This window comes from Numida meleagris, chromosome 6, assembly GCF_002078875.1.
Source record: "Numida meleagris isolate 19003 breed g44 Domestic line chromosome 6, NumMel1.0, whole genome shotgun sequence".
NCBI classification, from domain to species: Eukaryota; Metazoa; Chordata; class Aves; order Galliformes; family Numididae; genus Numida; species Numida meleagris.
Window position 1 is genome coordinate 52338620 of NC_034414.1, and position 17486 is coordinate 52356105.

The 17486-nt window shown below is 40.9% G+C and overlaps 1 protein-coding gene across 2 annotated transcripts in view; it reads left to right on the forward strand.

The window, feature by feature from the left end:
* KIF26A (kinesin family member 26A) overlaps positions 1 to 17486 on the forward strand; it is a 99102-nt gene that overhangs the window by 33237 nt on the left and 48379 nt on the right. For both annotated transcript variants that reach the window (XM_021402834.1, XM_021402833.1), the window contains exon 4: positions 16994 to 17160. In XM_021402834.1, coding sequence (XP_021258509.1) covers positions 16994 to 17160 — 167 coding nt within the window. The remainder of the gene's footprint in view (positions 1 to 16993; positions 17161 to 17486) is intronic.

A 17486-nucleotide genomic window follows, 5' to 3' on the forward strand; every position in this document is an offset into this window, starting at 1 on the left:
TATAGAGGTGCACATCCCATTGACAACCAAGTTCATTAAAGATTTGTGACCATCTACAGAATGCTGCTAAGAACAAAATGATATACAGACTGGTATTGACTGAGATTTATTTGTAAGCCATTTTCCCATGATAGTGAACAGGGGATTGTGAGCAGAAGTCATGCTTTTCACTTAGATATTGCAGCAGATCTTGCAAGACCGGGGACGCTGGTGCTAGACAGCTTTGAATGTAACATAATGCCTTATGTGCTGTTATATATAAACACTACCAAATATTGCTTGGTAGTGTCAGCTGGTTGAGCTCCAAGATCACCAGAGATAAATACTTTAAGAGTGCCATTGTATAACATTGCTTTTGCAGGGAGGCTGCTGTATTTCCTTCCAGAGAAGTCTTCAGGGATATGATTCCTCCCTCCCATACTTTTCTCTCACATGGAAATCTGTGAATGCTTGCATGTCCCAACGATGAGGGGCCCCCATTTGTATCTTGTGTATTTTTATTGATGTATTACTCTCTAATGATATTACCTTTTGAAAGTAGACAAAAAACATTCTGTTCAGCTACTCTGAGGAACTGCTTCTGTGAATGCTGTTCTCTAAAATTCCACTCCATTGGGGATCAGTATGGCCAGTGCTAGGGCACGTGGCATTGTAGTATCTTTTTAATTCTGTGCGTATCACAGAAATGTAGGAAAATGAGAAAGCTTTTGGGTTAAGAGGCCTGCATTGTATGGAAGCAGAAGTATTTCTATTTCTCTGTTCATTCCTTTCTGCTCTTTTCATGTTTTAAATAATTCACTAACTGCCAGCTCCAAATTTCTTTCTACTTAACCATGCTCACTGATAGATGTGGTTTCCTCAAACCACTGCATTACCCTATGATAAAACTGAGCTACCTCATTTAACCTCTGTGAAGTAAAACTGTGTATAATGCAACAGACCTTAAGTGCAATCTAGAAATGTACAAAAAAGCTCAATAACCTGGAAAAGTGACCTTTAAATTAAAGGATAGACAGCGTTAGACTGAGTGTTGGAGCCTGCTTGGGTGCGATCCAGTCATCTGCAAGAACAGTTTAGTTTTAGAAGCAGCTTTTGAAGAAAAGCTATTTTTTTCTTTTCTTTTTTAATTTAAGCCCCACTCTGTTAATCTCTGTCCAAAATATCCTTTCTGTGTCTGAATTCTCCTATTGGCTTTTGTTTTATTAAAAGCCTTATGCCTGATTAAGCTGTTTGGGTGGGAAAGGTGGGAAAGTAGCTGCCCATTGCTTTTCCCCATAGGCTGGATATAAGGTTGGAGGGATTTCAGGAATTGGCTGGTCTAGGACAGCACTCACTGCAGGGCATTCTTGTCCAATGCTTGTCTTATCTCACCCTACAAATTTGTCATGATTGGGATTTCACAAGTTCTACTGATAGTCAGCTCTTAACCTCCTTTCCCCTTAGAAAGGTTTGCTTGCCTTTTAAAATAAATAAAAATTAATATGCACTGCTGTATGTTAAATCCATTATTCCAGTTGCCAGTTAGTATACCTTGAGAAGAGTTTATTCTGTTCTTCATAGCTTTTTTTTTTCTGTTTTCTTTTTGAAGTTTATTGTTATGTTTCTCTCCAATCTTTTCTCTACGAGAAAATAGATCCTACGCATTCAGCCTTTACTTGTTAGTAATGATTTCTAGACTTTTGATGACTCTTGTATCTCTCTCTAAGTTGCATCATTTTGTCTCATGTCAATCTGAATACCAATGCTCTACCAGGGTATTTTGTTCTAGCTGAGGCCTCATTGAAATGAAGAGTTGAGTGCATAGTTCAGTTTTTGTTTAACTCCTCAGTTTCACCAGAATCAGAGAAAATCAGACTGTTGCAGCTGTGGAGCAAACCTCCAAATATGGAGCCCATGTAAATGCGAATTGGTCTGGTTAGAGGAATTCTAGAGCAAGGAAAAGAAATGCAATGAAAAAGATAGCACTGAGTTATTTATTACGTGTAACATGACTGCATCTTGGAACCCTCAAGATACTGCATAGATGCAGAGGAAAGCCCTGAGGACTTCACACTCTTACTTGGGAAGTTATTTTGACCACTCTGTAAATACCCCTGATTCACTTGGAATCTGCAGTTTTCCTTTTTTTTTTTTTTTTTTCCTCAGTGGAGGGTTTTTTCTTGAAACAGTTCTGCACTCCTTGGTAGGAATCTGTTTTCTAAGTGCTTTACATCTCAGTGATATAACAGTGCCGCACTTGAAGTGAGCATAATTCATTTTCTGAAGACTGGATGGCAGATGCAGATGAAGGCTGGGATTCATCTCAACTATTTTCAACTGCCAAAAAGACAGGTGTTTATTCCAAGCTAATTACAATGTCTTCCTTTATAGCAGTGGGAGAGTACCAGGCACCTCCAAGAAGTGCTTTGTTCTTCTCATGTTGGTTTTCTGTCCTGGCTCATCTTGGACATCTATCTTTGCTCACCTTGACTGTTGAAGACGCCTGTTGCTTTCTGCTGGTGCCAGTAGAACCCAGATGGGTGATGCTACACAAACCCTCCCTCAGGTGGCTGACACAACGTGCTTTGTGCCCAGTGCCTTGAAAATGCTTAACAACACGTGGCTGCCAAACTCAGGAGACCTTGTATCTACAGATTGTTCTCCAGGTTCCTTTTTTTTTTTTATTTTATTTATGGTCAGTTACTGGAACTGTCTGCGGAGAGAAAAAAATGATTTGATTTCTGCTCTTCTCATCTCCCTCCCAAACTTGCATGTTTTACCTTTTAATGTCACTTACAGTTAGGAAAACACTTCTGGGCTGAATGTTTGGGGTCAGAAGTGCAGTACATCGTAAATTTTTAATAAATGTTTGGAGTTCAAGTGTGAAAATCCATTATATAGATTATAAATTTTTTGAACAGGAGTGTGTCTTCAAAGCATAGTGTGAGTGCTGCTCAAACTGAAATAATAACAGTGGGCTTCAGGAGCTGTGAAAATGAACAGTAATTAAGGATCTGGAGGTGGGTCCAGGGAGGGGAGGATGAGGATTGCAATGAGAGTGCAAGAGGTGAAGATGTAATCAGTGGCTTTACCCAAGTGGCCTGTTGTGAAAAATTACACAAAATAATCACCAGTAGCAGTGATAAGTAGTTTGACCAGGCAGTGAACACTGTGGAGGGGAGGGAGAGGACGTAACTCCGTGTAAGACAGCTGATTTGCAGTGGACGACTGAGAACTGTAATTAGTACATAGTTTTATATTGATGTTTTTAATTCTAAACCTGACACATGAATACAAGGTTACTACTCAAATGAGCGTGTTAGCAGTGCTTAGTGTTGGTACCACGCTGTTCAAAACAGAGAAGCAAGAGGGATTCAGGCTCCCTAGATCTGAGATCCTGCCTGAGATGGAGAAAATAAAAACTACTAAAAATACACTGTACACTTATTAGAAATACCTGCATATATTGCTTATGGTAGGAAAAAGAGGTCCAACTGCGTGCTTTGAATTGACTGTTATTAGTATGCAGCATTATGTGCTGAATAAAAGTGGTAACGTAGCCACGCAGTTAAAGACATCACAGTGAAATAGAGCTTGTTTTGCAAATTGCTTTTTCTTTCATCTTATGCAAAATGAAGTCTTTTCCACACTTTATTTCTAATTTGAATACGCATGAATGGTACTGGTTACAAGGCAAAGTACTGTGACTTCCTCGCATCTTTACTAGTATCTAAGTTGCTTTAGAAATGTATTTAAAAAGAAACCTGCTCCATTAGGAAACTGGGAAGGTTGACGTACTGGAGAAGTGAGCGATTTAAGAAGACTTTAAAACATATGTATATAAAATTGTGAATTTATCAGTAGTCCAATGTGTGTCCCTGAAAGTACTGACGAATTTAAAGCTACATTTGTGGCTAGATTGAGGTTCTTTGACTATGGGGTTAAAAAGTGGCTATGGGTGTAAATGGGTGTGTGTATTCATAAGTTCAAGGAGTTCTGTTAATTTTCTTTATTTGAAAAATTTCTGAAAGCTTTTTCAGTCAGAATTTAAGCTTTCCTGGAGTTCTTAGGGTAAGAAGAAGACTTATTCCTAATGTAAACCAGATGGATTCATTTGAGGGTTGCTCAGCCCTTGCTGTCTTTCCTGAAATCCTTTTACTTTGTTTACAGTCAGGATGACTTACATTTTGCTTAGAAGATGTAATAGAAACTGACTATGGAAAACAGAGGAATGAGAAGATTTACTTTTCAGCATTTACTTTTTTACACTGATAAATGTCATACCAAATGGTTTTTTTGAAATCTTTCATGATAGCTTTCTCAGTGACCTTTTATTAATACTACGTGTGAAATATATTTTGTAACGAAACAATTAAAATATAGTGCTTTGACCATAAATCTTGTATATAAGACGTTTGAATGACTTTGAGCTTTGGGATGTTTCTCAGACAACATGGATAACAACTGGGCTCTGCAGAAGGCAATAGCAAACCCCAGACTAGTAGTGGGACTGGGACTGCATGGTTCCTCTGTGGTGGGAGAGGTGGGATGTGAGAGGACAACACTGTCAGCGATACCTTACATTCACTTAAATTTGGAGTTACAAGGTTGACCTTACCTCAGCAGCCAGGTAGCAGATCAGCTTAGAAATTGTGGGTTAGAAATTTAGCGTTATATGCACACAACTCACATAGAAATGTAGCCCACTGTTCTGTGTGATTGCTAAGGACTCCACAGTCATTTTTAAATATTTTTATAAAGTTTTTTAGATTGCTCCCAGTATGGGATGCTGAAGGTGAAAATGAACTTACTTTTTAAAGTATAGCTCAGGTATCAGAGTGACTCACGAAAAATAGGGAGTGTTGGTGGAAGGAGTATTGGCTCCAAGATGAAAATAAGCATTTTCGTAGGTGAGGGTGCGAACTGCATCTCTTTATATTGTGTTTTTAAAACTTCTGCCATAGTGTTGGTTTTACAGTTGTGGAACAGGGTAACTGTCCTCAGGACTCAGACCCTCTTGGGGTTCACATTACCACCTGAAAGCACAGTTCTTTTGATCCTTCACTCCTCTAGGCTAATCGGTTATTATTACAGCTCACAGGGAAACAAATCCATACTGGCCTTTGTTGACAATTGCAGTCAACAAGCAATAATAAAGAATGTTGGCCCAGACTTCACCTGTACTAATCAGGGGTAGATTTAAGACAAGCAGACTTTAGAGACTATTTGCAAATGATAATCCACAGAATTTACTTTTATTGGGTCTCAGGTTATCTCAAGGCCTGTTGCTGAGGTTAACTGACTTCAAAGTCCCAGAAATTCTTTGTGTAACTTCTGACGAACTCTCTGAGAACATCTTGGGTTCATGCATTGTCTTTTTCAAAGTAATAAGGGTTCATAGGACTCTGATCTGGAAAATGTATAATAAACTACACTTTAAGTGAAAAATATCTCCCTGTTTTTTAACCCAGGTATTTAAATTTTCTACTCTTCCCTTCAAATTTGTTTCTTTGAGTTGGCCTTTTCTGTTAACCCAGTTCACTTCAGTGTCTTTCGCTTAGTACATTTAAACTGTGTATATTATCTGATTTGTTAATTCATGTATCCCACTCCTCCCAACATTAGAAATCACCTTACAAGAAAGGCTCTTAGTTTTTGGCTGGAGCTCAGAAAAGTCATCCAATAGAGTAAGACTATATATCTAATCTAGAAGTGCTTTAATGAGGCTACCATTGTTCTGTGCTGTGTTGGTTAAGGGTGGGCTCTAACTGTATGATGCCTTACAGTTTCAGAGGTGAAAAGCTGAGGAACAGATAAATTCAAAATGGGCTCAGACCTTAGTCAGCTGAAGACAGATGGAGGAAAAGTATTTTGCAGAGGTCTCTATACCACATGAAAGGAACTGATCTACATGGCTGGGTACAAGTGTGAATTACCCAGTCTCCCTGCTTGCGTAAAATAAGACTGAATATGGTACAGTTTTTTGGAAAGCACTTTGAGTTCAGGCTCCATAGGCTGAATACTGCAATGATGACATGTCAGGGTTGTGGGATTCCAGGTAGTCACATTGGACAGTGAGAGCATCTCCTGTTTTGTGGTATGAACAGCTAAGCATGTGGCAGATATTGATGTTCTTTTTTACTTGCAACTGGAATCACTGAAAGACCATAAGTGGCAGCTTCTGAAAGGAGTTTTAAAAAGCACTGATATAAAATGTATCTACTTTTCTGTTTGAGCACTTGGGAGAAAATTAATGATATAACGATAGAGTTCATAGATGTTTCAAGCGTTTCACATGTGTGTGTTTAATGGAATGGATTGCCACTTTACTGAACATAGTATCAAATCAGCTTTGTTAATTGAAAAAGATTTTTCACATTATTGCTAATGATGTGACACAGTTTTGTTAGAGATGGTGCATAAAATAGTGCGACTTGGAATGACATTAATGTATGCATTTAAATTCCTTCTTTTCCATTTATGTGCATTATTGATTTTATTACATTGCTGGGGAGATAATGGATTTATAATTAGAATACAGTCACCGTAATCAATGATGAGATTATTAGACTTATAAATAGAACTTTAAAACTGCTATGAGGTAATTTCCCAGTGTAACGAAGGATCAATAATTAGAGGTTCACTTTGAATCTTCAAGCAGTACTTGTAAGATTGAGGCATGAAACACTTTTAGGGAAGTGAGTCCATATAAATCATTATACAAATTGATGTGGTCTGACATTGTGTGAAGTTGGTCTATTATTATTTTTGTTTGGTGCCCAAGTGCTTATGAGTTAATTCCTCTGGGTTTGCACAGCTGGCAGTCTCTCAAATTGGACAAGTTTGTTCTTCCCTGGTATCTAATTTGAAGGAAGCATTTGAAAGGAGCCTGTTGCTGTATTTTTGATACTGTTGGGCAAAGATAATGGATCTGCTATTCAGAACCTCCCATTCCTGCGTCTCAAAAGTAGGGGTGGTAATGTTTGTCAAAGTTGTCATAGCTGTTGTAGGAAGCTAGTGGAAAATGGAGGGGGGAGGGTGTCTTTATGATGGCTGGCTTTGAGAATGGTCTGAGTTTAGCTGGTCTCCATGGAGTAGCTGTGCAGATATTGCCCTCATTCTCAGCAGCCTCTTCGGATGACTCTGAAGTTCTTATGGGGACGTATAGGAGTAGCACAACCTCCCATTACCAGTTAAGATGAGAGAGTAGTGAAAAGATAGACGTAAGTGATAAGAATGTTAGAAATATCCTACTGGGCCTGAGCTGAAGCACATCATGCTTAGGATTGTCTCCAGCAGTGGAGCTATTAATGGTGTTTAGGGAGAACTCTGGAGCCTGGCTACTTTGTGCAGTCTGCTCATAGTCCTCAGCATGGGCAGCTGGGGAGGTCTCAGGGGCACATCTCTGTCTGTTTCCTTTAGTATCTCTTTATATGCCTGTCATCCAGGAATTTATCTAATGCCTCTCTGACCCTGTTGACAATCTCTACCTCCACAACCTCCTACGTCAGCAGGTTCCGAGAGTTCATTACCCCTATGCAAAGAAGTACTCTCTTTCATCACTTTTGAACTTATACCCCATCAGTTTCACTTATGTCCATCACTTATATCTCATAAAACAGGTGTGGGTGAACTGTAATTCTTCATTCAGCATATTCACTACCTTTGACTTTGCAGCCCTCCGTCAGATGCCTCTCAGCCTTCATCTCACTAAGCAATAGTCCCAGCCTATGTCATCTCTCCTCCTGAAGACCGCTGCTTCATCCTCTTGACCATTTGACAAAGACTCGCTTGGCTCTGTCATTTCCCTAACTCCGCTACCTCTGTCTTCAGATGCAGGACTAGGACTGTACTCAATCCGTGGACAGCCGCCTCCTTGTTCTCAGTACCCTGCTTTGTGATGCTCAAAATCTGGTGGTGTTTGGCTGCTATTACATCTTGAACCACAGATTTCAGAGAACTGCAATGACTCTTAGATCTTCCCTGAGTTATAACTGCCATTTCTGAGTTCAGTGTGCATAGAGTATCCTGACTTGGAAAGAACCCACAAGGGTCATCAAGTCCAACCCCCTAGCTCCACATAGGACCACCCAAAATCCAAACCCTATGTCTGAGAGCAGTGTCCAAATGCTCCCTGAGCTCCAACAGCTTAAGGCCATGCCCACTGCCCTGGGCAGCCTGTTCCATGCCCACTGCCCTCTGGGACAGGCCCTTTCCCTAACCCCCACTTGACCCCCATCTATGTAGCCCTCCTTTGAGCATTCTCTAGTAGATTTATGTCCTTGTAATCTTGTGGCACCCACACTGCACCCAGTGCTTAAGGTGAGGCCGCACAGCACAGAGCAGAATAGGACAATCTCTCCCCTCTCTGGGTGGCAGTGCTGGGCCTGGTGTACCCCAGGATACCATAGGCCCTTTTGGCTGCCAGGGTACACCGTTGACTCCCATTGAACTTGCCATCAACCAGAACCCCCAGATCCCTTTCTGCAGGGTTGCCTATAGTGTCTTGTTCCCCAGTCTGTAAATATAACCAGGATTACCCCAGCCCAGGTGCAGAATCCAGCATTTACTTTTGCTAAATTTTCTGAAATTGCTGACTGCCTAACCCTCTAATTTGTCAAGATCTCTCTGCAAGGCTTCTCCACCCTTGAGGGAGTCAACAGCTCCTCCTAATTTAGTATAATCTGCAAATTTACTTAGTATGCGTTGTTTAGGTGTGGCTTAGGTTACTGTTACGTGTGTCAAACCTCACTTCGCCCTTCTTTGCCTGCTCATGTTTGGGAAGTTCTGGAGTTCCTCATCACTGACATCGCATTTAGCTTAGGTACCTGAAAGAGCTTTGGGACACCTGCAGAGAATCATGACTGTCCATGCATCTGAGTCGCAGAGATTCAGCATGGGGAATACGCAGTGAACAGCCACAAGGGAGAAGGAGCAGCGCCTGCACATCTCCTTCCCTGATTTGAAAGCTTGGTGTCCTTCACCAATTATTACATAGTCGAAACTGTCCCTTGGAAACTTAATGCTGCTTAATAAGCTTGCTGGCAATCAGGCCATATACTCTGGATTTTGGTGGACTAAAGTGAGACCCAGCTTTGACTTCATGTAACTAGGGCTTGTATCTCTTCAAGTGAGACACTAGTCATTGGGTGCCTTGCACATGGTCGCTGTCAGGCAAATTAGTCCTGAGGGATGATCTCTTAACAGTAGTTATGTGTAATATATAAGCAGTCCAAGCATGACTGAAAAACGAAATTAGGTATGACAGTCTCTGGACACCTTTGTCTTTTATTTGTTGACGTATATCAATCATTATAAAAACTTATTAATTGCATAATAATGTAATAAAAAGGAGATGTAATTCTTGGAAACATGATGATTCTGTTTTTCAGAATAGAGAAAGCAAGACACAGTGAAACTTGGATTGAGTTGCCTAAAGTAATTGAGAAATTTTGTTGCAGCCTGAGGAAGGCACTGCAAGTTCTCCTTCAAAGATTTGTGTGTGTCCTGTGTTTTGTTGCTAGAGACTCATCTGGCCTGTGGAAGTCAGTCCTAATGGAAAAGCATTTGTCTTCTAGTAGGAAAACAAATCCTAAGCTAACAGAAATTTGCATTATTATGAGCTTGTTAATGAATTCCTTTGCTTGCTCATATCAGCCTCTGACAAAAAGCAGGGATTCAACTATATATTTGTCCATTCGAATAAACAGTTCATTTTTAATTTTGACCACAATGGTAAATTAAAACATACTGAGCAGTAAACAGCTATATTTTTTGGCTGTGGAAGCTGTAACTATTGTAATGTCAGCAGGGATGGTTCCAAGCAACATTTTCTGATGCTTGCCTGGAGGCATTAGAAGAAACAGTTCCTCTGGTCTTCCTATTTTAAATTGATTGTACATGGAAGGGCCTGATTTTGAGAGTGTGTGCAGCGGGGTCTATGCCCTTCCTGACCCTTTCATGTCTCCCAGCTTTCCAAGGGGTGGGTTTACGTGTACAAATAGGAGAGTAACATTTGTATGTTTGGTGGTCAGAGAGGTGTGAAGGAGAAAAAAAAAAAAAGAATATTGCTTGCTGCTTCTTTCTGCGGTGCTGTTCCACGCAGCTGAGATGTGAGGTCACCTGTGTGGGTACTGAAGCTTTGGCCATGGAAGGCTGAGTCAGAATGAGAGAGAATGCTGTCACTGCAAAGGTGTGAATGGGAGCAGGGGAGCAGTAGGTTCATTGGTGCCCCTGGCACCTTTGTGTTTCCAGGGCCTTGGCTGTGGTCTTTCTAGCCTGGGAACACAGGCAGACTGAAGGAAGGAACGGCTACTTCAGAGACTAAGGAGGCCAGACCAAGATCTGCCTTTAATCAATCTTTTGGGACTTTAATAAATCTCTGGGACTAAGGAGCGTGGTTCAGGTGAGGTATGGGCCAGGGTGAGATCAGAAGCCCCTGGTCATAGCGGAACTTTCTTCTCCATCCTTGTACCATGAAAGACATCAGCACTGGAAGCATGTTGGGTATCCATGCCCTGCAGTGGAAGAGTGAGGACAGTCCATGAAACGCAGTCTGCTTGTGATTTTTGGTAGTGAAGATACAAATCTGTAGCTGATGATAGTAATTCAGGTATTAGACCAAAAAGTAAGAGCCCTGAGGTTGCCTTTGGATCTCCTACAATATTTTCCTGTCTGACAGGCCTTCCTATTTCTATTTAATTGTACTTTTCCTGTGATTTTTCCCTTCTGCGTCATCTTTAAAGATAAAACAATAAGCCAAGCATTAGCAACTCTTGAAGCTGAAAACCTATTTCAGGGAAGGGATATTACGCTCTTTGTTTGATTCACATTGAACACACAGTGCTCATAAAAGTCTGAATGTACAGGTTTAGGCATTCTTGTTACCACTTTGCAGCTGCGGGTTATGAAATGACTACAGTAGTGTATTGTGGTTGTAAAATACCCTAGTTATTTTATAATGAGCCCCAGCAGAAACATTATCAAATGGTAGTATAAAGTTTGTCCAGAACATGTTTCATTTCAACTGACGTATACTGCGTGGTTAACTTTACGTCATGCCAGTCAACCTGAGAGGGAGACATTTCACATGGGAGGCATATGCTTGAGGGGAAGGAGTGTTTATAGAGTAAGCATTACCCAGGTAGAGATTTATGTCACATTTTCTCCAGTTAGTATGTCACAGAATTTTGGTATAAAACATTCAGGGGGAAAATTATTGTTTTATCATATACAAAGAAGAGCCTTAATACACTGCAAAATCATTAGATCAAACAGTTTGTACACTTCAGTTTGCTGTGATGTTCTAGTCCGAAAGTGGAAAACAGCAAGTTAATGCAACTACTTAAATTCTGCCTGCTGACCTGCAAGTCAGAAAGGGGTAAAAAACAGGTTGGTGGGGGGAGAAAAAGAAAAATCCCAGTAGAGTATCAGGATTGATGTTGCTAGAGCTTCAACTGCCGTTTACTAGTGAAGTTGTGCTAAATGTGTTCATTATGGGACTAGTTTTTGGAAATACATTGTATTGAGTTTTGATTTTGATTGCACAGGTGTCTACCAGACATGGGGTGATGTTTCTGTAATTTTTCTTCCTTCTCACTTCTGTGAATTTGTCCTTAATACTTACATTTAGATGTAGAATCTGATTACTTTCTTCTGCAGTTCTCTTTACCTTCTGGTTTTCTTTTACCATCATAGTGCTATCCAGGGATTGATCTATTTCTCTGTGTAGATTTTTATATTCCTGTGTTTGCTTCTTGCCTGTCAACAGGCTCATGTTTTGCACCAGTTGCAGAGGTTAAGTGGCAGCACCTAGCTTGGCTTTTTTGGATCTGTGGACAAAGGTCAGTGTCCTGAGAATGGAAATACTCAGAAAACTGAAAACATTTCAGCTTACTGTTTTTGCTTTGTATTTCAAACTTGTTAAGAGCTTGCTAGGGTTGTAATTGTCCTTTAGATGGTAATGACTTGACAGCATACTATGTACCTGGAAATTTAATCTATGTCCAGCTTCTCTATGGTGTGATTTTGGACAAGTCTGACTTGTTTAAACATGGACAGATGTTTCCTGCCATCTGGTCACAGTAGGGAACCCGTGTGCTGGGAACTGGGGATGGGACAGGGCATGCCCTTGCCATACCCAGCACATCTCTGCAGCCCGAGAATGTCAGGTCACCTCTGTCTCTCTCTGTCCTCGCCCTAAGCTTTCAGGAACTTGGACTGGGAGCAACCTGTGCTACAGTTGTTTGTTGTGGCCCTGTCAACCTTGGTTGTACGTGTGGATGCTGCCAGCAAAAATGCAGCACATCCCGCGCTGCTCCCACATCCTCAGGATGGGCACTGGGACCCCAAACCAAAACCCTCTTGTCACTGATGCGCTCAGACATTGGGTGTGCATGAACCTGCAAAACACCTGGTGTGACGTTTTCAGCCCTTGCCTTTGCAATGCTCTTACTCTGGCACCAGTTCCTGTATGGCTTCAGAGAGAAAGTAAAGGGAAGCAGCACTATAGAGCAGTTTTGGAAATCCTTCCTTTGAGGATTGGCTGTTTTCCAGAGGGTTAATGGTTTTTATCACCCCTAGATTTTTCTTAGAAAATTAAAAAAAAAATAAATCACATTAATCTCTGGATGGAGGCCTGTGACATTTAAAATACTCAGCAACACTTTATAGTGACAAGTTTGTGATTTCTGTTTGGCCATGAGTGATTTATGAGAATGCGGTAAACAGAGAAGCACGGTTCCCTTTCAGCCACATGCTGGAGTCTTTTCCCTGTGCAGACTTCTGTGCTTAAAAAAATTCTGCAGAGTTGCTCCTCTTCCCATAGAGAAATATTTTCCATATGCAGTCCCCAGAAGAGAATGGACTGAGATGAGTGTGAGGCATGAGGTAATTCCCATGCTTAATTTAAAAAAATGCCCACTTATCTTAGTTGTACCCTTCAGGATCTGTAGGTGACACAATCTGAAGCAGGAGTGTGCAAGAGAGTCCCATTATCTCAGTTTAGTTTTCCTGCCTCAGGGCAAATGACTTGGACCTCAAAAATTTCCTTATACCTGAACTGGATTTTCTTGAACCAGTAACAGTTCTCATGTGTGACTGCAAGGAGGGATGTACCCATGGAGCTGTTTCTCCTAACACTTCTGAGTTCTCCTTAGTTTGCTGTTGTCCTCAGGTAGTCTGGTTTCTCTTCTTCCCTATGATCCATCTTCACTTTTCTTCGTTGGTCCCCCTGTGCTGAGGTGGGCCAGCCTCGGATATTCCATTTTCCAGAAGTACTGGCAGGATTCAGGGACTTAAGAGCACATTTGTGGGATTGCAGCCTGGAAATGCCTCAGGGCATGCCCTATGCCAATGGGCTGCCTGCCTGATTTCCACCAAGCCTGCAAACAATTCACATGTGGTGCATAGAGCTGAAAAAGGGCAAAATGAGAACATGGCCATCAATGTTTGACCATGTAGCCATCTTCCTTTTGGAAGGCTAATGTGTGCTCCTGATTTATTTACCTGTGCTGAAATGTGGCCTTAGCTAGGGATACTGGATGTGCCTGCAGGAAGGCTGACCCTGCTCTCCTCATCAGCTGAGATGTGGCTGTATCGTGTAGAACTGAAAATGATTGTGCTGGAAAATGCCTTCACCTTCTATAGTGCAAACAGTCCTTGAAATTAATCCTAAACTTGGACGAGCTTGTTTGGCTTTTTTTCACAGCTTCTTGTTGAGAATTAACATCAGTCTTCCTGCAGTGTTTAAGAATGCTAACTGAGTAATTGAAGACTTAATGAAAAAGGTATGGATTGTCTTCTGCACTAGGCTTCTCATGAATTTATCTTGCTTGCTTATTTCACTTTTTTCCCTCTACAAGAGTTAATGGCTTCCCATTGTCCTCATTCAATGTAAATTTCATGCAAAGAACTGAGGAAAAAATACTGTCAAATTTACCTAGAATTTGCAGTTTGAGTTTTTAAAAGTGTGTAATGATTCTGGGAATGGCAATTTACAGGCACCCTGGGCTGTTCTATGATTCTATGATCCAACTTCGATACGTCGGCTGGGAAATGGGTGTTTGAAAAGTATAAAACATCTGCTGTTGAAAAATGAGTTTAGACTTGGATGTTTTGAGTTAGGTGCCTGATATGTCCACAGTCACTGGTCTCTTTTAGAAATGTAGGCTTTTAAGTTCTCATAGAAATGAAAAAGTGGTGAAGAAAGCATGTGTGTTATCTGTTGCTCATGCTTTTGTTAAACGTGAATTGCTTTTATGGGAATTGACCTGCTAGAAGATGAGCGTTTACAAAGAAGCAAATCTTATCTGGTTTACAGATTCCAGTCAGTTCTTATAAATCTGGCATACTTTGCTGTAAAATTCCCTGAAGCTTCTGGATAACTACAGTTTTTATCTTCAGCTTTAGATTATGCATAAATTAAGGTATGATTGGTTAGAAACATGTTGCTTCTTCAGTATTTTTTCAGTATTTTCCTTAAATGTCATTTCTTTGTTTCAAAATTCTGCTGTCTAATGTTGTCCTGTTAAAAGTGAGTGGAAAAATACGCGTACATCTTGGGAATTCAGCTTTACCCTGTAATTTTTAATCTGAGACAGTGCACGTGACAGAGGTTTGTGGTTGTCTTCCTGGCAGAATATAAGGGAATATTCAGACAGTAATGCTAGGAGTGGCTGCTTGTGGGGTTTCCTTCCCTCTTGTGCTGGCCTCTGAGCATGCCAGTCCCTCAACATACCAGCTCTGGAGTTTCTCATCCCTTCTCTCCAGCAACCAGTCTTTTTCCACCTTGCTTCATCACTTTGCTGTGTAACTCTACTTTCATCACTCAAATTGCTTAATTAGGCAGAACCTAGGGTGAAGTGTAGCACTGTGTGCCAGTAACCACACAGGGCAGCTTCATGTTACAGCTGATGCAGCAGCTTAGGTCAAAGATCCTAAGTCCACCTTTTCCTCATTGGCATTTGATTGTTTCTGCGATGTTGTGTCATGCGTTCTTCTTTTGGTTATTCTCTTATGCATCTGGTATAGATTTCTTAATCCATAAATTGCTAAGCACACAGTAAGCTCTTCTCATTAGTAGCATTTTGCATCAGTTCAGGTAACTCAGAAGATGGCACATTTGGATCTTTACCAGTTTGCTTATTTTTCCCCATGTGCCATATGCTTTCCATGGCTGGCATAGGTCAAGACCATACACTTTCCCTTTCAGCTTGTTCATAGGTACCTGCTTTATCCATCACCTCATGGTCCTCGTTACTCCACCATTTAGTTTTAAGCAGCTAACCATGCGAGCAGATTGCATCCTTTTCCAGTCATCTCACCAGGCTGTTCATGTGTGATGGTTCAACATCAGTAGCTCATGGCAGGTGTAGACAGACTTCCTTTTCTGAGTGTGAGTTTTTTTTGTCATTCTTGACCTCTAGCAGTGCTTGTTCTCCTGCATTGCTAAGAAATTGAATCTTCTGGGACATCTGTATTACAAAGTGAAGGCTTTTTGTAAAAGATTATTTAAAGCTTCAAGTTAGGCTTTCAGGGCAAGTAACTTCACTAGGATTAAGTTAATTTGTTTGAATATTCCTCTGTCTCAGCCTCAGATCTCTCAAGTGTGGTCTGTAAAAGTATTTTTTGTTGCGCAGTGTAGGGTGAAGCATTTGTCACCTCCCCTGTTATGATAACAACATTAGCCTTTGAAGTGCAGACATTCTGAAGACCTGAATGCAGTTTCTTCTTGTTGACTTCTCTGGGAACTTGGAATTCAGCAGTCAGAACCTATGGTAATGAGTCCAAATGGTCCTTCAGACACTTGGCCAAATGCTGCATGGTTGGCAGATACTTGATACCTAATAACAGGGTTGCCTCAGTTCTTATGAGAGCAACTCTATTTTTTCAGTGTATGAGGAAGTTTATTGTGTGCATGTAGCTGGGAGGGCCCTATTACCATGTTTGTATATGTTATAAAACATGATCTATGGCAGCACAAAATTTAAAATTTGGTGGCATCCCAGGAAGTACTTAATTGCATTTGTCCTTCATTACATGACTGTCTCCTTTTCTGGAATTTATTTTAGCTAATTAGTTGGAAATGTCAAAGTAGTATTTCAGATGACAGAAATATCATATATTATCACATGTGAAGCAATTAACTCTTTTGACAAATATTTATTGTGGTGTCTTCTTTAATTAAATCTTCAGTACTCCTCGACAGAGAGCAGGTTCTTCCTAAAAGGAGTCCTTCCCAGCACTGTCAATGAGTGTTTGACTGGTGGGACTTAATTGAACTTGGTTCTGAAAGAGTTAGCTGCCTAGGCAGGATGATATCGACATGACACAATTTCACAATACCAGTGTCTGTCATTTTGGCAAAAAAACCACCTCCCTCCAAACTCAGTCTCAGATATCGCGGATGCGTTATGCTGAAGAAGATGCAGCTCCTCGTGTTCTTCCTCTGGAACTGTTTACAGGAGACAAAAATGCCATGTACTTGTGCAGCTAAGATGGATAATGCAGAAAAGCAGGGCTGTATACACATTTTAAAAAATCGATTTTTTGTTTTATTTAGTTCCTGGAGTTATTCTTGTGGAAACTTGTTACAAATGTGACTCTTCAGTTAGTTCCTCTTAAATAGATAGGTCTTGTAGATGATGTGCCACTGAGAAATAATTTCTGACAGTTATAACTGAACCAGATAAACAGTTCTGCCAGCTCCCAAATAACACTGTAAAACAAAAGGGTTCTGCTTATCGTTTTCCATTTCTTCATGCCTGTCAAACTATTTAACTGTGCATTACCCATCACAAAAGGTTTCTGTGTTTTTCTGCTTGTCTGCTGCAGTCATGGCTTTTACCTTCTCTGTTGCAGGACTTTCTGTGGTACACTTGTTCAGCTGTATCGCTCCTCAGCTTGTCTTCACATTCATCCTAGCACTCTTTGGAAATACTGCATGTAACTGTTCCCTGTCGCGGCCATTCAGCAAGAGTATTAACCTGTATATTTGCTTTTATTTCTTTTCCAGGCAGAAACAGCACCAGAAAGTGTTTGGGATGGTCCCAGCGTTCAGGTCAGCTCAGGGCAGAACAATTCTGACCCCACAGGACCCAGTGGCTCAGCAGCTTCCCAGAGCTTGGTGGCTCCAGCTGGGGTCTCGGCAGGTACCTCGGCTGCAGCTTCATTCTTCATAAGGTTTGTCACCTTTCTGTTTTCTTTTATTGCTTGTGGATTTTCAAATGGTTGTGAAATATTCTTGAGTCTTTTTCCATAGGTAGAAGGTGAAGCGTTTTGGTACTGGTTGCTGAGAGGTAGACTTGGTCACCCGGTTGTAACTGGCTTTCCACTGCCACTGGGGAGCAGGGATGTGACAGTGATATCCCATTTTTCTCTCTGGAGACTTGAGCAAGAACCTTAGTTGACCAAAACCCAATCACGTGCCTGTTGGTCTTTATCTAGTCCTTAATGGACATTTCTTCCTGTAGCAAATGTGGTTTTCAGTAGGTTTCCTTGGAGCAGAA